Below are 21,467 nucleotides of genomic sequence, written 5' to 3' on the forward strand. Positions count from 1 at the left end.
CAACTCCTCATGGAGTTGGCTTTGCGGCCTTCTCAGGATGTGGGCCCGAGTGACTCGGTGCGGAGTGCTCCCCCAGCGGCACTGGCCCTGGTGCCGTGGAAGATCCCATGCTCTTCTCAGGACTGACGCTCTCCCGGGCCACAAAAACGTCCCCCTCAGCACCGATCCCATTCCGCGGTTGCTGCCAAGAGGCGAACTCCAGTGGGGCCATCTCGTACACTCAAGACAGAAGTCATGGGCTCAACGGTGCAGGACCATGGACTAATTTCTGATACGTCCACTCCTCCTCATGAGATGGCACAGGTGGAAGAGATCATCCTTCCTTCTACACCGGATACCTTCGAGGCGGCGAGGGGTCTCATTGAGATGACGGGATCATACCCCCGACCCCGGCACGAGCCTCAGCTCGGGTCCCGGTTCCATCTAAGGGCAAGCCGGCGATGCTTCATCTGCCAGCCGCAGAGCAGGCACCTCTGCCCTGCTCGGAGTCCTGGCACCACCGCCGGTCTTTGTCTGACTCATGGCACTGGTATGACTCGTGGCACTGGTCCAGTGGTCTCGAACCTCGTAGCCAATCACGCTCAGGGTCGTTTTTGACTATGCACTCCTGGTCCCGCTCAAGGTCCAGATCATGATCTGTGACCTCATGGCACCGCTTGGCCCGATGTGCTGCAGATTCCTCGTCTCTGGGTCAGCGATCGCCTGGTGGCACCGATCCTCAGCTTCGCATCGCTCCCAGTCATGGCACCACTCCACATCATGCCAGCACCGGTCTCCAGCTCGGCACCAGTGTGCCTCGCGGCACCGTTGTCCTTCGCGGCACCGTTCTCCAGCTCGGCACCGTTCCCCTTCGCGGCACCACTCCCCTCTTCAGCACCGCTCAAGGTCACACTCGGCCTCGCGGCACCGCGACCCATACTGGCCAAATGACTCGGTGCCTGCCTTAGCCCACTCCCGCACCGCCCCACCATGGCCATCATGGTCTAGATCTCCTTCGGGCAGGTCAGAGAGGACATCTGGAGTCTCGGACATTCCACACTCTGCTCCAGGAAGCCTGGCTCAAGTTCCCCCGATGACCCACTGGCAATCCCAGTGGCAATTTTGGACACCCTGGGCATACCATCAAGTCCAGGGCGCTTCCCCACTTGTCCGGCCGCCATCTCTTCCTACCAGCAGACCTCCCGAGGCAAACGCAAAAGCCCTTTGGGAAACTCCAACCTCCATTCCCCCCACAGCTAAGGGAGTGGAGCAAAAATACTTCGTCCCCACCAAGGGTCATGAATACCTGTTTACCCACCCTGCCCCATGGTCCCTGGTCGTGGATGCAGTGAACTCCAGGAAGAGGCAAGGCCAGCAGGAGCCCGCTCCCAAGTCGAAAGAAGCGAAGCGAATGGACCTTTTGGGGAGAAAGGTTTATTCCACAGGGGTCACTCTCTGCGGATCGCTAACCAGTTGGCGATCCTCAGCAGGTACAACTTTAATTCTTGGTCTGCAGTCCTAAAGTTCCAAGATCTCCTACCAGTGGAGGCTCGTACAGAACTGGGCTGAGGAGGGTAAACTCGTTGCTAGGACCTCCCTCCAGGGCTCTCTCGATGCGGTGGAGGCAGCTGCGCGCACCCTGGCTTCAGGAGTTGCCATGCAGTGGAGCACCTGGCTTCAAACCTCCGGTCTTCCACCTGAGGTCCAGCATACTATCCAGGACCTCCCTTTCAATGGCCAGGACTCATTTGTTGATCAGACTGACTCCCATTTGCATACCTTAAAGGACACCAGAAACACGATTAAGTTCCTAGGTATGCATACCCCGGCCACCCAGAGGAAGCCCTTTAGACCTCAGACCAATCAGCAACACCCTTTCCAACCGAGACCGCGACAGGACCCCTCTCGTCAGAGGAACAGATATTCCTGACATAGGTCATCTCGTCCTCCCTCTGGTCAAGGTCAAGGACTGTCCAAGCTGCCCCCTGGCCCCAAGCGCACCAGAGGACGGACTACCAGTTCTCACCCAGGACACTCATCCCTTTCTGGACCATCTGTCACGTTTCTACCATGCCTGGTCCCATATTACCTTGGACCATTGGGTCCTTTGCACGATGAAAATGGGATATTCTATCCAGTTCCATTCCATCCTGCCCTCCCACGCCCCCTCCCCATCCCTCTTCAGGGACCCTTCTCACAAGTAACTCCTGATGCAGGAGGTTCTATCCCTCCTCGCCCTAGGGGCAGTGAAAGAAGTCCCTCAGGAACTCAGAGGCAAGGGTTTCTACTCCCGCTACTTCCTTGTGCCCAAGGTAAAGAGAAGCCTCAGACCTATTCTAGATCTCAGGGGACTCAACAGGTACATTGTCAATCTGAGGTTCCACATGGTCTCCCTAGCCACCATCATCCCCTCATTGGACCCTGGAGACTGGTATGCCGCCATCAATATGAAAGACACATATTTCCACATTTCCATTGTCCCACCCCACAGACGGTTCCTCCACTTTGTAGTGGGCAACACACACTATCAATTCACAGCCCTCCCATTCGGCTTGTGCACAGCCCCTCACGTCTTTAACAAGCGCATGGCGGTTGTGGCTGCTTTCCTCCGCCGCCATCATGTACACGTGTAATAACCTTAGTCCCAGATTTGGACCTTAGCGTCCAAAATATGGGGGTTAGCATGAAAACCTCCAAGCTTAGTTACCAGCTTGGACCTGGTACCTGCTGCCACCACCCAAAAAATTAGAGTGTTTTGGGGCACTCTGGTCCCCCTGAAAAACCTTCCCTGGGGACCCCAAGACCCAAATCCCTTGAGTCTCACAACAAAGGGAAATAATCCTTTTTCCCTTCCCCCCTCCAGGTGCTCCTGGAGAGATACACAGACACAAGCTCTGTGAACCCAAACAGAGTGAATCTCCCTCTCTGTTCCCAATCCTGGAAACAAAAAGTACTTTCCTATTCCCCCAGAGGGAATGCAAGGTCAGGCTAGCAATCCAACACACAAATCTCCCCTTGATTTCTTCCTCCCACCAATTCCCTGAAGTAAAGAAAAACTCCAACAGGTCTTAAAAGAAAGCTTTATATAAAAAGAAAGAAAAATAAGTACAAATGTTCTCTCTGTATTGAGATAATACAACACAAGGTCAATTGCTTAAAAGAATATTGAATAAACAGCCTTATTCCAAAAGAATACAAATCAAAGCACTCCAGCACTTATATTCATGCAAATACCAAAGAAAAGAAACCATATAACTTACTATCTGATCTCTTTGTCCTTACACTTGGAAACAGAAGACTAGAAAAAAGAAACTACTTCTCCAAAGCTCAGAGAAAGCAGGCAGGCAGAAAACAAAGACCTTAGACACTCAATTCCCTCCACCCAAAGTTGAAAAAATCCGGTTTCCTGATTGGTCCTCTGGTCAGGTGCTTCAGGTGAAAGAGACATTAACCCTTAGCTATCTGTTTATGACAACACGTCTTCCTGTACCTGGATTATTGGCTTATAGGGGGCCGATCTCACCACCAAGTGCAGTCGCATGTGCGTCTACTGCTGGACATGTTCACCTGCTTAGGCATCCTGGTGAACTGCACCAAGTCTGTCCTCACCCCTACTCAAGTAATAGAATTTATAGGAGCTGTCCTGGACACAAATCAAGCCAGAGCCCTCCTTCCTGAGGCACGGCGTCTAGCCATAGCAGACATAATCACCAACCTCAGCAGGTTTCCAACCACTACAGCAAGGCAGTGTCTCAGGCTGCTAGGCCACATAGCATCCTGCACGTACATTGTACAACTCGCCAGGCTCAGACTCAGGCCTCTTCAGGCATGGCTGGCGTCAACCTACCAACTAGGACACGACAGTTTAGACATGGTCGTCATGATCCTGGAGCGCATACTCAGATCCCTCCAGTGGTGGCTGGACCCTCAGATGCTGGGAGCCGGGATCCCCTTTGATCCCCCCAGCCCACTCTGACTCTAGTTACAGATACATCTGTGCTGGGATGGGGAGCCCACCTTGGCGGCCTGATGATGCAGGGCCTATGGCTCGAGAATGAGCTGTTGTTGCACATCAACATCAGAGAACTCAGGGCAATCCGTCTCACCTGCCAAGTTTTTCTCCCTCACTTACGCAGTCACTGCGTAGTGATTCTAATGGACACCACCACAGCCATGTTCTACCTGAACAGACAAGGTGGAGCCTGGTCGTCACCACTATGCCAAGAAGCCCTCTCTCTGTGGGACTTCTGCTTAGCCCACTCCATCAACCTTCAGGCCTCATACCTTCCGGGGCTCCAGAACGTGCTGGTGGACACTTTGAGCAGGCATTTCCTGACTCATGAATAGTCTATTCGTCCAAATATAATCCATTCTGTCTTCCGCGCCTGGGGGTTTCCTTGGATCAACCTGTTCACGTTGCGGACCAACAGAAAGTGTCCAGCTATCTGCTCCTTCTGGAGTCAGCCCAGGCTCGTTAGCGGACGCACTCCAGATCACGTGATCAGGCCAATTGCTGTATGCCTTCCCACCGTTCCCGCTGGTTCACAAGATAATCCTCAAGATCTGACGGGACAAGGCGGATGTGATACTAGTAGCTCCAGCCTGGCCACGCCAATGTTGGTTCCCGACTCTACTGGACTTGTCAATCCGGGCTCCCATATGTCTGTCTCTCAATCCCGACCTCATATCTCAGAACCACGGTCGACTTCTTCACCTGGACCTCCAGTCGCTCCATCTCATGGCCTGGAGGATCTGCGGCTGAACCAGACTGAACGTGCCTGTTCTGCCTTGGTACGGCAGGTCCTTCTGGAAAGTCACAAACCATCGACCAGGCGTACCTACGAGGCAAAATGGAAGAGATTTTCCGTCTGGTGTGCACAGTGGCAAGTGCACCCGATACAGGCTTCCATTTCCTGCATCTTGGACTATCTGATGTCCCTAAAAGACAGCGCCTAGTGTTCGGATCTCTTAAGGTCAACCTTGCAGCCATTTCTGCTTTCCACCCAGGCATGACAGGGTGTCCATGTTCGCCCATCCGGTCGTGCGGCGCTTCCTCAAAGGTCTAGAGAAAATCCACCCTCCAGTGAAGCCGCCTGTGCCTGCGTGGGACCTCAACTTGGTCCTTTCCTGCCTTATGGGTCCCCCATTTGAATCGCTGGCCACTTGCTCTCTTCTCTACCTCTCCTGGAAGGTCTCCTTCCTGGTGGCCATCACTTCTGCATGCCAGGTCTCCGAATTACGGGCTCTCACCTGGGATCTGCCCTATACCATTTTTCACAAAGACAAAGTGCAACTAAGACCCCACCCTGCCTTCTTACCAAAAGTGGTGTCCCACTTCCACGTGGGCCAGGATATCTTTTTGCCGGTTTTCTATCCGAAACCACACTCTGACCTATGTGAACAGCGTCTCCATTCTCTAGACGTTAGAAGGGCACTTCCTTTTTATATAAACCGGATAAAGCCCTTTCATAAAACAACTCAGCTGTTTGTTGCCATTGCGGAGTAGATGAAAGGCGCTCCAGTCTCCCCTCAGTGAATATCGTCGTGGATCATTGGGTGCATTCGTGCTTGTTACACCTTGGCAAATGTCCCTCCGCCTGCTGTCACGGCTCACTCCATGAGAGCTCAGGTGTCATCAGCTGCCTTCCTGGCACACATTCCTCTCCAGGAAATCTGCAGAGCTGCCACGTGGTCCTCTGTTCATACTTTCACTTCCCATTATGCCATTGTCCAGCACTCTAGGGATGATGCAGCCTTTTGCAGGGCGGTCCTTCAATCAGCCGTTCACTGACTCCGACCCCTCCTCTGAGGTAAGGCTTGGGAGTCACCTAACTGCAATTGATATGAGCAATCACTCGAAGAAGAAAAGACGGTTACTCACCTTCTTGTAACTGTTGTTCTTCGAGATGTGTTGCTCATATCTATTCCATTCCCCCCCACCTTCCCCTGTGTCGAGGAGCGGGCAGGAAGGAACTGAAGGGAGGTTGGGCGGCAGGGGCTTATATAGATCGCCATTTCGGCACCACTCCAGGGGGCTCCACAGCTGGCCCAACTGGTAGCTGCTAGGGTAAAAGTTTCCGACATCTGTGCACGCAGTGCGCGCGCACACACCTAACTGGAATAGATATGAGCAACACATCTCGAAGAACAACAGTTACAAGAAGGTGAGTAACCATCTTTTTAGACTTGAAATTAGGTGAAGGTTTCTATCCATCAGAGGAGTGAAGTTCTGGAGTAGCCTCCCCAGGATAGCAATGGGGACAGAAAACCTAACTGGCTTCAAGATTGAGCTTGGTAAGTTTACAGAGGGGATGTTATGATGGGACTGCCTACAATGGTATGTGGCCAATTAGCGACTGTGTGTAGCAAAAATCCCCAACGGCTGGAGACGGGACACTAGATAGGGGGGTGGGGTGGCTCTGACTTACTACAGAGAATTATTTTTCAGGTATCTCCTGGTGGACCTTGTCCACATGCTCAGGGTCTAGCTGATGGTCCTATTTGGGTTTGGGAAGGAATTTTCCCCCATGTCAGATTGGCAGAGGTCTTGGGTTTTTTCTCCTTCTGCAGCATGGGGCATGGGTCACATGCAGGTTTAAAATAGTGTAAATGGTGGATTCTCTGTAACTTTACGTCTTTAAACCATGATTTGAGGTTAGGGGTCTGTTACAGCAGTGGGTGGGTAAGGTTCTGTGGCCTGCAGTGTGCAGGAGGTCAGCCTAGATGACCGCAACGGTCCCTTCTAACTTCAGTAAGAGTATCTGAGTAAGAATATACATTACAATTTTAAACCTAACCAGTGTCCCATAAGTGACAAGATGTCAGAACATGTTAGTATTAGAACTGAGTGAGTCTAATATTTATTTAAATTACTTTTGTGATATAGGAATTAGATACAGTGCTCCTGTCAGAGATTCCCAAGTTATCTACAAAAACACTAGAGTCTTCAGTTGCCCAAGTACCCCTGGAATCATGGTTAAAGTTCCCCTCCCCCACTCCAAATCTGAAGTGGTGCCATTGTGGGCAGGCAAGGAATTTACACTCCCATGTGCAGCCCCATTGGCCTAACTGGAGTCCCTCCCAAATTTAGAATCAAATCAGCCACACCATCAGGGGCTCGTTCACCTGCACATGTGATATATGCCATCATGTGCCAGCAATGCCCCTCTGCCATGTTCATTGGCCAAACCGGACAGTCTCTACATAAAAGAATAAATGGACACAAATCAGATGTCAAGAATTGTAACATTCAAAAACCAGTAGGAGAGCACTTCAATCTCCCTGGCCACTCAATTACAGACCTAAAAGTATTACAACAACAAAAAAATTCAAAAACAGACTCCAACAAGAGACTGCTGAATTGGAATTAATTTGCAAATTGGACACCATCAAATTAGGCTTGAATAAAGACTGGGAGTGGATGGGCCATTACACAAAGTAAAACTATTTCCCCATGCTTATTCCCCGCCCCCACTACAGTTCCTCACATATCCTTGTCAATTTCTGGAAATGGGCCATTTTCATTACCACTAAAAACAGATATTTTTCTCTCCTGCTGATAATTGCTCACCTTAATTGATCACTCTCCTTATAGTGTGTATGGTAACACCCATTGTTTCATGTTCTCTGAGTATATATATAATCTTCCTACTGTATTTTCCACTACATGCATCTGATGAAGTGGGCTGTAGCCCACGAAAGCATATGCTCAAATTAATTTGTTAGTCTCTAAGGTGCCACAAGTGCTCCTGTTCTTTTAACTAATTTAGACCCCATCATTTTCTTTGTCTAGTTGGGACTATGTTTTCCAATGTGCCTTACTTTGCATTTATCAACATTAAATTTCATCTGCCATTGTGTTGCCCAGTCACCCAGTTTTGTGAGATCCTTTTGCAGCTCTTTGCAGTCTGTCTGGGGCTTACAAAATTGTTCAAGTTAGTTATCATCTGCAAATTTTACCACCTTGCTGTTTACCCCCGTTTCCAGATGATTTTTGAATATATTGAATAGGACTGGTCCCAGTACAGACCCCTGGAGGACACCACTGTTTACCTCTCTCCATTCTGAAAACTGACCATTTATACCTACCCTTTGTTTCCTGTCTTTTAACCAGTTACTGATCCATGAGAGGACCTTCCCACTTATCCCATGGCAGCTTACTTTGCTTAAGAGCCTTTTGTGAGAGACCTTGTCAAAGGCTTTCTGAAAATCTAGGTACACTGGATCCCCCTTGTCCACATGCTTGTTGATCCTCTCAAAGAATTCTAGTAGATTGGTGAGGCCTGATTTTTCTTTACAAATACCATATTGACTCTTCCCCAACAAATTATGTTCAGGCTGTAATTGCTAGTATCACCTTTGGAGCCCTTTTTAAAAATTGTCATCACATTAGCTATCCTTCAGTCACTTGGTACAGAAGCTGGTTTAAATGATAAGTTACAGACCACAGTTAGTAGTTCTGCAATTTCACATTTGAGTTCCTTCAGAATTCTTGGGTGGATACCATCTGGTCCTGGTGACTTACTACTGTTTAGTATATCAATTTGTTCCAAAACCTCCACTAATGACACCTCAGTCTGGGATAGTTCCTCAGATTTGTCACCTAAAAAGAATGGCTCAGGTTTGGAAATCTCTGTCACATCCTCAGCCGTGAAGACCGTTGCAAAGAATTCATTTAGTTTCTCCGCAATGGCCTTATTGTCCTTGAGTGCTTTTCCTGCTTCTGATGTACTTAAAAGAAATTGCCCTTTCTTTAGAGCAATTGTCCCTTATGTATTCAGTGGAGTTACATGTGAAACACCTTCTGGGACTGTGCTCGTACAGGGTCATTCCCAGGATGGGATTGGTGGTAGGGAGGTGAGTGCCTGGGCTAACAACTGCCCCCTTTTTCCCCAAGGGTAAAACAGGGCTCCCCCTTTACACTGGGCCTCTGCCCCTCTTTCTGTGTCTTGCACTCAGTACACACTCTAATTTGCACACAGGACTCAGGCCGATCTGCAACAGTCTTTACAGAACCCAAAGATTTATTCCAAATTGTTTCTCTGATCTCCTCAGAACTTATGTTCAGGACATGTTCATGTGCAAAGAGGTCAAATAATTAGTCATAATTCTCAGTCCCTTTCCTCATCAAATCACACATTTTATAAACATATTCTCTATGACCCATATTATCTCCTTTTTTGAATTTTCAATATCTCACCCTGTACGCCTCAATGGTAATGTGAAACCTTTACAATAGAGCCTTTTAAAATTCATTATATTTAAAAGCCTTTTCAATTGGCAATTCATTAAATATATTTATTGTTTTATCTGGGAGCTCTGCAACCAGTGTGGGGACTTTATGTAACTCACAGAGTCTTTCTAGTGTGAGGTATTCTATGATACAGTCTGATTCTTTGTATGCAGGGCATAGCTTGTCTCCTTGGGACAAGAGAGTACTTGTGGGTTGTGAGATTTGTCCATGCTCAGCCATCATGTCCAGAATATATAGCCTCTCTCTCTCTCCCTCCCAACCCTATCCCCCTTTCTTGGGCTTCTCTCTCTCTTAGTTCCATGCTTTGCCAGTGTGCTAAGTTCAGTTTCCCATTCTTGGTGTTTACATACTGCTTTCACAGCTTCCTGTTCTTTGACTTTCTGATCGGCGTCCAATCTGGCCATTTCTAACTTGGCATTTCTTTTTATAGATTCATAGATTCTAGGACTGGAAGGGACCTCGAGAGGTCATCGAGTCCAGTCCCCTGCCCTCATAGCAGGACCAAATACTGTCTAGACCATCCTGGATAGACATTTATCTAACCTACTCTTATATATCTCCAGAGATGGAGATTCCACAACCTCCCTAGGCAGTTTATTCCAGTGTTTAACCACCCTGACAGTTAGGAACTTTTTCCTAATGTCCAACCTAAACCTCCCTTGCTGCAGTATAAGCCCATTGCTTCTTGTTCTATCACTGGAGGCTAAGGTGAACAAGACTTCTTCCTCCTCATTAGGACACCCTTTTAGATACCTGAAAACTGCTATCATGTCCCCTTTCAGTCTTCTCTTTTCCAAACTAAACAAACCCAATTCCTTCAGCCTTCCTTCATAGGTCATGTTCTCAAGACCTTTAATCATTCTTGTTGCTCTTCTCTGGACCCTCTCCAATTTCTCCACATATTTCTTGAAATGCGGTGCCCAGAACTGGACACAATATTCCAGTTGAGGCCTAACCAGCGCAGAGTAGAGCGGAAGAATGACTTCTCATGTCTTGCTCACAACACACCTGTTAATGCATCCCAGAATCAAGTTTGCTTTTTTTGCAACAGCATCACACTGTTGACTCATATTTAGCTTGTGCTCCACTATAACCCCTAGATCCTTTTCTGCCATACTCCTTCCTAGACAGTCTCTTCCCATTCTGTATGTGTGAAACTGATTGTTCCTTCTTAAGTGGAGCACTTTGCATTTGTCTTTGTTAAACTTCTTCCTGTTTACCTCAGACCATTTCTCCAATTTGTTCAGATCATTTTGACTTTTGACCCTGTCCTCCAAAGCAGTTGCAATCCCTCTCAGTTTGGTATCATCTGCAAACTTAACAAGCGTACTTTCTATGCCAACATCTAAGTCATTGATGAAGATATTGAACAGAGCCAGTCCCAAAACAGACCCCTGCGGAACCCCACTTGTTCCCAATCCTGCTGGAAAGGTATAACTATTAGTAACTACTCTGAATATGGTTATCCAGCCAGTTATGCATCCACCTTATAGTAGCCCCATCTAACTTGTATTTGCCTAGTTTATTGATAAGACTATCATGCGAGACCATATCAAATGCCTTACTAAAGTCTAGGTATGCCACATCCACCGCTTCTCCCTTATCCACAAGACTCGTTATCCTATCAAAGGAAGCTATCAGATTAGTTTGACATGATTTGTTCTTTAGGCTATTACCTATCACCTCACCACCTTCCAAACACGTTCTGCTGTTGTACATTTTAAAATTCCTTTTGTACTATTTCCTCACTAGAAGCAAACAGATCTAGTGCTTGGAGTGTGAACCTCAGCCATATAGCAAGCAGTGTGAAATGCTATTTGACTTTTCCAATGTGATGTTTTGCTCATGTCACCCAGAACTTTGAGTCACTGTGGGTATGTCTACACTGCAGGTAAAAACCTGCAGCTAACCTGTGCCAGCTGATGTGGGCCATGGGGCTTGGGCTAAGGGGCTGTTTAATTGTGGTACAGATGTTTAGGCTTGGGCTGGAGCTGGGTTCTAGGACCCTGTGAGTGGGACATGTTCTGACACACCAGCTTCTCTTGTCTCGGCAGCAAGCTCCTCAGGACCGTGCCAGTCCAAACCTTGCTTTACAGGTAACAATCGTTAAATCCCAATGTGCCGGATTGTCACCGCTGGGGGAAGCCTGGAAGCCATTGGAACCTAGCTTCAGGCTTTCAGGAACACTCCTGCTAATACATCCCAGAATGATGTTTGCTTTTTTTGCAACAGCATTATACTGTTGACTCAAATTTAGCTTGTGGTCCACTGTGACCCCCAGATCCCTTTCTGCCATACTCTTCCCTTGACAGTCATTTCCCATTTTGTATGTGTGCAACTGATTGTTCCTTCCTAAGGGGAGTACTTTGCATTTGTCTTTGTTAAACTTCATCCTGTTTACCTCAGACCATTTCTCCAGTTTGCCCAGATCATTTTGATTTTTAATCCTGTCCTCCAAAGCACTTGCATCCCCTCATCAACCCGACAAAGATGGTTGAACACACCGAGTTCCTTGTTGGTTGATATGGTAATACTACCGTTATTGGTAATATTGCTTGGGGTGCAGGAGGGGGTATTGGGGGCTGACTGTGGGAGGGGGCTCAGGGCTGGGCAGGGACTTGAGGGACTCCAGGCTGGGGCAGTGTGTTTGGGTGCAGCAGCAGGTATGGGGTTCTGGCTCCGGAAGGCTGCAGGTTGGGAGATGGAAGAGCTATTCAGAACCTTCTCATTCAAGGGGGCGGCACTTACTTCAGGTGGCCCCAGCCCCATGCCGCTCCTGGAAGGGGACGATGTGCCCCTGTGGCCCCTGGGGAGGCACGAGGCTCTGCACACTTCCCCTCTTTACAGGCACTGCCCTCACAACTCCCACTGGCCACAGTTCCCCGTTCCCAGCCAATGGGAGCTTCAGGGGCAGTGCTTGCAGGCAGGAGCAGTGCGCTGAGACCTCTGCTCTCCTCGGGGGCATGCTGGCCACTTCCAGGAGTGGCATGGGGCTGGGGCAGGCAGGGAGCCTGCCTTCGCTGCAGCCCCACTGCGCTGCAAGAGAGTACGATTGACAGGGAGCTGCACTTAGGGTCCATGGGAGCACAACTGGCTCACGGGCCTTGCAGTGAAGAACACTGATCTATGCCATTATCTAAATCATTGAGAAGATATTGAATGGAACCGGACCCAGAACTGATCTCGGCAGGACCCCACTGGTTATGTCTTTCCAGCATGACTGTGAACCACTGATAGCTACTCTCTGGGAACGGTTTTCCAACCAATTTTGTACCCATCTTATAGTAGCTCCATCTAGGTTGCATTTCCCTAGTTTGTTTATGAGAAGGTCATGCGAGACAGTATCAAATGCTTTACTGAAGTCAAAATATGCTACGTCTACCACTTCCCCCCTAGCCACAAGGCTTATTACCCTGTCAAAGAAAGCTATCAGATTGGTTTGACACGATTTCTTCTTGATAAAGCCATGCTGACTGTTGCTTATCACCTTATTATTTTCTTGGTGTTGCAAAATGATTGCTTAATTATTTGCTCCATTATCTCTCCAGGTACAGAAGATAAGCTGACTAGTCTATAATTCCCCAGGTTGTCCTTATTTCCCTTTTTAGAGATGGGCACTAGATTTGCCCTTTTCCAGTCTTTTGGAATCTCTCCTGTCTTCCATGACTTCTCAAAGATAATCGCTAATGGCTCAGCTATCTCCTCAGTCAGCTCCTTAAGTATTCTAGGATGCATTTCATCAGGCCCTGGCAACTAGAAGACATCTAATTTGTCTAAGTAACTTTTAACTTGTTCTATCCCTATTTTAGCATCTTCTGATCCTACCTCATTTTCATTGTGTTTCACTATGTTAGGCGTCCAATCGCCACCAGCCTTCCTGGGGAAAACCGAAACAAAGAAGTCATTTAGCACCTCTGCCATTTCCACATTTTCTGTTATTGTTTTTCCCCCCTCATTGAGTAATGGGCCTACTCTGTCCTTGGTCTTCCTCTTGCTTCTAATGTATTTGTGGAATGTTTTCTTGTTTCCTTTTATGTCCCTAGCTAGTTTGATCTTGTTTTGTGCCTTGGCCTTTCTAATTTTGTCTCTACATACTTGTATTATTTGTTTGTATTTCTCCTTTGTTATTCGACCGAGTTTCCACTTTTTGTAGGACACTTTTTTGATTTTTAGATCATTGAAGATCTCCTGGTTAAGCCAGGGTGGTCCCTTGCCATAATTCCTCTTTCCTTTGCAGTGAGACAGTTTACTCTTGTGCCCTTAATAATGTCTCCTCTGAAAAACTGCCAGTTCTCTTGAACTGCTTTTCCCCTCAGACTTGCTTCCCATGGGATCTTACCTACCAACTCCCTGAGTCTGCTAAAGTCACCTTCTTGAAATCCATTGTCTTTATTGTGCTGTTCTCCCTCTTACCATTCCTTAGAATCATGATTTCGTGATCACCTTCACCCAAGGAAATTTCAAATTCTCAACCAGTTCCTCCTTATTTGTCAAAGTAAAATCTAGAGCAGCCTTCCCCAGTAGCTTTCTCCACCTTCTAAAATAAAACATTGTCTCCAATACATTCCAAGAACTTGTTGGATAATCTGTGCCCTGCTGTGTTATTTTCCCAACACATGTCTGAGTACTTGAAGTCCCCCATCACCACCAAGTCCTGTGCTTTGGATGATTTTTTTAGTTGTTTAAAAAAAGCCTCATCCACCTCTTCTTCCTGCTTAGGTGGTCTGTAGTAGACCCCTAGCATGACATCACCCTTGTTTTTTACTCCTTTTATCCTTATCCAGAGACTTTCAACAAGTCTGTCTCCTATTTCCGTCTCAACCTCAATCCAAGTATAGACATATTTGATATATAAGGTAATATATATATATATATATATATATATATATATATAAAAACATCCTCCCTTTTTTCCCTGCCTGTCCTTCCTGAGCAAGCTGTATCCTTCTATACCAATATTCCAGTCATGCGTATTATGCCACCAAGTCTCTATGATGCCAACTAATAAATTTGTTAGTCTCTAAGGTGCCTCAATTACTCCTCGTTGGTTTTGCTGAACACGGCTGCCACTCTGAAATATGTCATAGTTGTGTTTATTTACTAGCATTTCAAGTTCTTCCTGCTTATTCCCCATACTTCTCACATTAGTAAATAAACATCTAAGATACTGATTTGATTCCCCCCCACTCCCAAATCTGCCTTGTGTCTCCCTTATCCCTGCTGTAATGGCCCATTCTCCCCACAGATTCCCACACTTCTCCCAGGTCTCCATGTTTCAGTCTTCACTTAAAAGATTAATGGTGTCCAGACACTTAACACAATTAATATTAACAACAAGGAGGAAGGAACACAAGCCAAAATAGAGAAAGAACAAGTTAAAGAATGTTTAGATGTATTCAAGCCATCAGGGCCTGATGAAATTCATCCTAGAGTACTTAAGGAAATGACTGAAGCAATCTTGGAACCATTAACAATTATCTTTGAGAACTCATGGAGGAGGGATGAGGTCCCAGAGGACTGGAGAAGGGCAAACATAGTACCTAACTTTAAAAGGAGGAACAAAGAGCACCTGACGAATTATAGACCTGTTAGTCTAACTTGGATACCTGGAAAGGTTATTATTATTATTGTGATCACCTAGAGAATGATAAGGTTGTAAGGGATAGCCAGCATGGATTTGTCAAGAAGAAATCATGCCAAATCAACCTAATTTCCTTCTTTGATAATGTTATTGGCCTACTGGATAGGGTACAATCCCTTTGCGGCAGCAGATGCGATATATTTTGATTTGGCTGAGGCTTTTGGTACAGTCCCACGTAACTTTCTCTCAAGTAAAGTAGGGAAACATGTTCTAGATGTTTTTCCACCTCTAAGGCAAACCAAACCAGCCAGACAAAGGGGACTTTGGTCTCACCCCACTGGCTAACCACAAGTCACACAAGCAATTCCCTTAGACACTCCAGTTTCCCAGTATCACCATCAGTGCCAGCTGACAGGACCCTGCGACTCATGTGAGAGGAAGGAGCAGAGTTGGCATTAAGCTAAGTTGGGTTAGGCAATGGGAGGGGTGCCATGTGCGTAAGGATGTCCCTTTCATCCTCCTGAGAGATCTTGATGAAGTTTTCATGTAGATACTCTGCAATCCTCTCCTAAAAACTTCTAGGGGTGGCTGCCTTATTTCATCCTTCACTCTAGGACACTTTCCCATGCCACTCTGCAAACAGTTCGGCTGGCACCATTGCAGTAAACCAGGCTACTGGTATATAGACCAGGGCAGCTTGGGAAACCAGTAGCAGCTGTGCTTTTTGTGCCCCTCGAGGTGAGAGAACTGCTAAAACCACCTGTGCCAGTATTCCATGCCATTGCCCTAGATGGTCACAATGGTCCTTTCTGGCCTTGGAATCTGTGAATCTAGACTCACACCCATGGAATAGGGACCAAGATGTTAGAGCTTCTTGCAAAAGAGCAGCCATCCTCCTCTCACCCCCAGTGGGCCTGTAGGACTGGAGAGCGGTGCTCTGCCGAGGCTCTCCAAAATCAGTGTGTCAATAAGCATTTCTTATTCAAACTGTTTATGGGAATAAGGGAAAGGAGTTTTTTATTAGCGACTTCTGACATGGTGGCCTTGAGGGGTTCGCCCTATACACTTACAGAACACCTGACCTAATGAGGAGGAAAAAGAGGAGGACTAGGGAGGATGTGTTCAGAGAGATAATGTAAGAACCTCCATACTGGGTCAAACCAATGGTCCAGCTAGCTTAGTATCCTGTCTGCCGACAGTGGCTGGTGCCAGACCCTTCAGAGGGAATAAACAGAACAGGGCAATTTATTAAGTGATCCATCAAGAGATCCTGCAAGCCAGTGCTCCACCAGACTGTGAATGACCGACAGCATGGAGAAAGAGAAAACGGAAAAAGGCCTCGGAGTCCCAGCAGGACAAGGAGAGGGAGATCCACTGGGACACAGTGTGTCTTTTGAGGCAGCAAATCCAAATGCTGCCAACTTTGGTTGACTTACAGGTCCATAAATCCTGGATTCTCCAGCCTTTGCAGTCCTTAGAGAACTCCATGGTGACTGCTCCCTGCGTCCCCCAACACACCATGTGGCATCATGGGCCATATCCTTTCCCCTACAACTCCATACCAGGGGACAGCAAAAAACCCCACAGCTTCCCATACACTGACCTGTGAGAACCGCGGTTGGGGTGTGTAGCCACAACAGATTACATTGGTGCTCTCAACTAGATAGAAAAGTTTTTATTATTACCTTTCCAATTGATGTTAAACGTTTGTATTAGATTGCCCGTGTTTTTTTCACATCATTTTTTTGCCCTTTTCCCCCCACTTATTAAAATTCTATTTTTGGAGAATCAAATCATCTTTCTTAGTTCACAGCAAAGATTGCGGGATGCACAATGGTAGTACTAGCTGCACCCCATAATCTGTAGATTCAGGAAAATGCCCATTCCTATTTATAAGTATTCAGCAGCCACAGCACATTGCTCAGCAGCACCCAGGGCTCCAGGCCCACTGCTGTGGCTGGTTTGGAAGTGCTCTTCCAGCCAGACAGCTCCACACTGGGCTTTGTTCATACTCCGCCTACAGCTGCTCCACTTCCCTCCTGTCTGCAGCGTATCCCTCTTTGCCTCGCAGGACACAGCAGGCAGCTGTAACGATTGGGATATTTTTCTCACTGAGATCCAGTCTAGTGAGTAAATCCCAGTAGCATCCCTCTAACGTACCAAAAGCACATTCAACTGTCATTCTGCTCCTACTGAGCGGGTCGTTGAATCTTTCCTTGGTGCTGGCCAGCTGGCAAGTTCATTGCTTCATGGCCAGGGGAGCAAGAGGTAGGCTCTGAGGATAAAATATGTAGTCTAGTGTTGAGCGCACAGTATGAAATATAGTCAAGAGACCAGAAAACTAGTGTCAGTCAGCTTTTATTGCTAAATGTCAATAACATAATAGTATAATCTTAGATTATTAGGGTTGGAAGGGACCTCAGGGGATCATCTAGTCCAACCCCCTACTCAAAGCAGGACCAATTCCCAGATCCCTAAATGGTTCCCTCAAGGATTGAACTCACAAGCCTGAGTTTAGCAGGCCAATGCGCAAACCACTGAGCTATCCCTCCCCTCCTACCTTTCAGGGAGGGGGATTAACTACACCAATGGGAGAACCTTTCCCCATCACTCTACCAAGTGTCTTCATTTGAACTGCTACAGCAGTGCAGCTGTAGCACTGTAGATAATACAGGAAGGAAGATTCAATACGATACCAGTGTCCATGAAATGGTCTCATGCAGCATTGTTAAATTCACCTTGTGCAGAAGGTTTGCTTTCAAGTTACACTCCTGAAGCTACCCTTCTTATACCCATCCTGTTTACAAGTAGAAAGGTCTTGTGTGCATCATGTGAAACTAGATTGAACTTTCTTCCTTGTATTTCTGGTACATGGTGTGCCCCTTCTCTCTTCACTCTGAACACATGCATTCCAGGTACTTATCACGGAGTCCCTGGGTGATGCTCTGGATCTGCTCCCCACAAAGCCAGTTAGGACTTTGGGGAGCCTCCTCTCCCTTGGAGCAGACTTATTCAGGGCAAGAAGCTCACACGGCTTCACCTCCTGGGTCTCTCCTTGGAGCATTCAGCATCCTCTGCCCCTCCGTGCGCTCCGTGACAACTGGTAGCAGTGGGATGTACTGCACCCCATGAATGTCGCTGCTTGCAGTAAGTGACTGGGGAGCAGTAAAACAAAGGGGAGATAATGAGGACCAGGCGTGCCGAAGGCTCAGAGAGGGACGGTTTCAAGGGGCGGTTAACCTCTGGGAGTGTGTGACCAGCGAGGACTGTTGGAGTAACGGGGCCCCCCTGAGGACTGCAGCGAGCAGTCTTAGGGGCGGAGGAGCTTGTCGCTCAACCCTGGGAGAGAGAAGGATTTTGCAGTAGCAGGGTTCCCCTGGGGATTGCAGGAGCAGTCCCAGGGGCGGAGGAGTCTGCAGCTCAACCCTGGCAAAGAGGTGATGATCATGAGAAGGGCCTGGCCATTAGTTGCTAGGCAACAGAGGGTTGGCCAGAAACTGAGGCCCCCACACAGTATTCAGAGGGAACATTAAGAACAGTCCCACTTCCTCACAGTACTACAGGTGGAAAGGCACCTCCTAGGTTCGTACCAACGTAGAGCAATCATATATCTTGTCTTTTTTCCTCTCGGACATTCCAGTACTGGCCACTGAGCATAATCCCTGCCTGCTGCTATGGTATGTCCTGATCCTGACAGTTTTCCTATCCACAAAGCTAATGCAAGGTGTTGTGGGATGCGTGACGTGGCTGAACAGAACTGTAGGGAGAGCAGAATGCATTCAGCTAACATAACTTCCCAGCGCTCAGGCATTAATATAAGGCCTGACCTGTATGGACTGGCTAACAACTGGGTGTCCTAGAATCACTGTTGGCATTTCAGTATTGCCAATGGTAACCTGCTGGCTGGGAAGGAATGTCCCTGCTTGTGGAACACCAACATATCCCAGTCGTCAGCGGGCAGGATCGAACCTGGGATCTCTGGAGCTTACTGCGTGAGCTAAAAGTCAATTGCCTGTTAGCTAAGGTTGCAGAGCAGATCTTGCTCTCTCTCTGTCTCAGAAAACACCACACCCAGGAGGTGTGTGAGTTACACTTGCAGCTTTCTGAACACTTCTATGTTCTTGGTTGTTCCTCAGTTTCCCCTGCATGCAGCATTGCTACCCAGTGAGTGGAAGAGAACTGTTTGCTCTCCGGCAGACTGAGGCCACGTCCAGACTAGGGGAGGAAAATCGATCTTAGATACGCAACTTCAGCTACGTGAATAACGTAGCTGAAGTCGAATTTCTAAGATCGAGTTACTCACCCTTGCAGACGGCGCGGGATCGATATCCGCGGCTCTCCGTGTCGATTCCGGAACTCCGTTCGGGTTGATGAAGTTCCGGAATCGATGTAAGCGCGCTCGGGGATCGATACATCGCGTCCAGACTAGACGCGATATATCGATCCCCGAGCAATCGATTTTAACCCGACGATACAGCGGGTTAGTCTGGACGTGGGGTTAGACACGTAGATCTGGGTGTCACCAGCTGCCTGGGCCATATTCTCCATATCAGTGGAACATCCGGAAGACAATGGCAAATCCAGTCACCAGGGCATTTACCTCTAGCAACCAACTCTCCAGAGGGAGATGGACCTACCCCACCTCTCCTTAAGGAAGCTGAACAACATTTCCTAGCTTGAGATCAAGGCTGGGAAGGTATGAGGTGGAGGATAAGAGTGGGCAACTGGAAGGAGGTGGCTCTCACCTGGAGACTGATGAAGGAGATCAGACAGAGCTTGAACTAATGGGTTCCCAGCAATGTGACTGGGCTCTGGGCTAGCCAGAATGGACAATACTTTAACCTTCAGTTCTCTAGACTACCCTAAGGACTCCCTGTGCTGTATGCCAGTCAACAAATAAGTCCGACTGTTTTGACAACGCTGTGTGAGTGCCACTGCAAATGCTGGGTGAGGTGCGTTAATCCCTGAAGAATGCACAAGGATTTCTCACTAGTCTGTCTCAGTTGGACTCACTGAATGGAGCTCAGGGGGTGAAGCAGGAGTGGCGAAGGGCGAGAAGTCTGCTCTAAGAAGGTGGTGAAGCTGTGTGACTCACCCTGGAGGCTGAGAGAGACCCCTGGGGTCTGGGACACAGAAGGGGTCTTCTCGGAGACAGAAGCACCGATCCTGTGGATCTGTGACATGAATGTCTTGCACCTTCCCTGACCAGCGCACATTGATGTCAGAGAAGCATCCATGGTGATCCACCAAGGTCTGTTAATGTTCTATGTGGGGAGGTGGGCTGGTGCCAAAACTGGGGTGTGCATGCCATCTAGCACCCCACCACGTTTGGAAACCACAGAGAGCAAGGAATGTGGCCTTTTGTATCCAAAAGTTTGCAGCCCTGTTCAGCATCCCAAACTTGCGTTACACTGTAATTCCTTCAGTCAGTGCTCATGTCTCGGGCCCAGAAGCATCACACCGCCGTCTGCGGTTGTCCTGTGAAAGCAACGACCATGAATTGTTTTTCATGCTCTCTCTTAGCCACTGTCCTTGAAGAAACCCTCAGGTCCCCCACTGTGATACTTCCCATAGGTCTGCAAATACAGGAGAATCATGCCTCCTGGATTGACAACAGCACGGTGCACAAGTGCTGGGCTATGGATGGCATTATGAGATGGAGAAAATTGACTGCCAGGAACTTGAAGTCTAGCTCCCAGAGATCCCTGAGTGAGTCATTTCCATCCCACAACACATTGTGAACATTTCCTGAAAGGCATTGTGCCAGACTGCAGCCCACGGCACACTGAGATACCTACACGTGGTGCACCACACTTCGCATTGCCACAAGCACTGCTGGTGAGTACACGCAGTCCCAACATGAGCAGCGAAGTATGCACGTGCCCAAGCAATATACTGACTTCGGCAGGTCTACACCGACATGACTTTGTTGAGCAGTTTTTAGCATAGACATGGCCTTAGTGTTGTGGAAATTCTTCCAGAGCATCTCCATGCTGTGGCCTGTAGGGGGCAGAAGGAAGGCTGGGGCCTCCCTTTGCTGGGGGCTGGAGCAGTTCACCCTTGACAGTTGAGAGCCCCTCCAGTTGTCAGTTCCGAGCCTTGCCCTTTCCAGGCTGGAATCCTGTGATTCTTTCACTCTGTAGGCCCTGTTCGCAGGGGGACAACCCCCTTTACCAGCTGTGATTGCTCAGCAGGCCACACTGGATTCTGCTGCCCTGCAGGACTTCCTGTTGGGAGCCAAAACAGCCTTTCCAAAGCACAGTATCTTTCTAGTCTTCATAGTAGAAATTAAAGCCTCGCCAGAGCACTGGGTAGTGTCTGCATGTGTCTGCTGTGCCCCTGACTGGGGTCTGCCTCTGTCCCCAGCTCCTGGACACCTGGGAGGCCTTCGTGTACCAGCAGCAGGAGGCCTCAGACTTCATTGTCTCACGGCGTCTCAGCATCATTGCTGAGCTTGTCGACTCACTGCAGAGAGCCAGACAGGAGCTGCAGGAGTTGCTGACCACGGCCACCACAGGGCAGTTCCTGGACCCCTCCCAGAGCCCACGTGCAATGGAGCAAGAGCTGCGAGAGCTGCACCGCCGCTTCCAGGCCATGGCCACCCGTGTAGCTGAGCTGTGCCGCTCCCAGAGGATCCTCACAGGCATGAAAGCA

The 21,467-nt window shown here is 48.2% G+C and overlaps 1 protein-coding gene across 1 annotated transcript in view; it reads left to right on the forward strand.

Annotated features, from left to right (window-relative positions):
* Window positions 1–21,467, forward strand: part of DNHD1 (dynein heavy chain domain 1) — a 214,348-nt gene that overhangs the window by 65,764 nt on the left and 127,117 nt on the right. Inside the window, 1 exon segment of the mRNA XM_050924629.1 lies at window positions 21,180–21,456. Coding sequence (XP_050780586.1) covers window positions 21,180–21,456 — 277 coding nt within the window.

This window comes from Gopherus flavomarginatus, chromosome 1 (genome assembly GCF_025201925.1).
Source record: "Gopherus flavomarginatus isolate rGopFla2 chromosome 1, rGopFla2.mat.asm, whole genome shotgun sequence".
NCBI lineage: Eukaryota > Metazoa > Chordata > Testudines > Testudinidae > Gopherus > Gopherus flavomarginatus.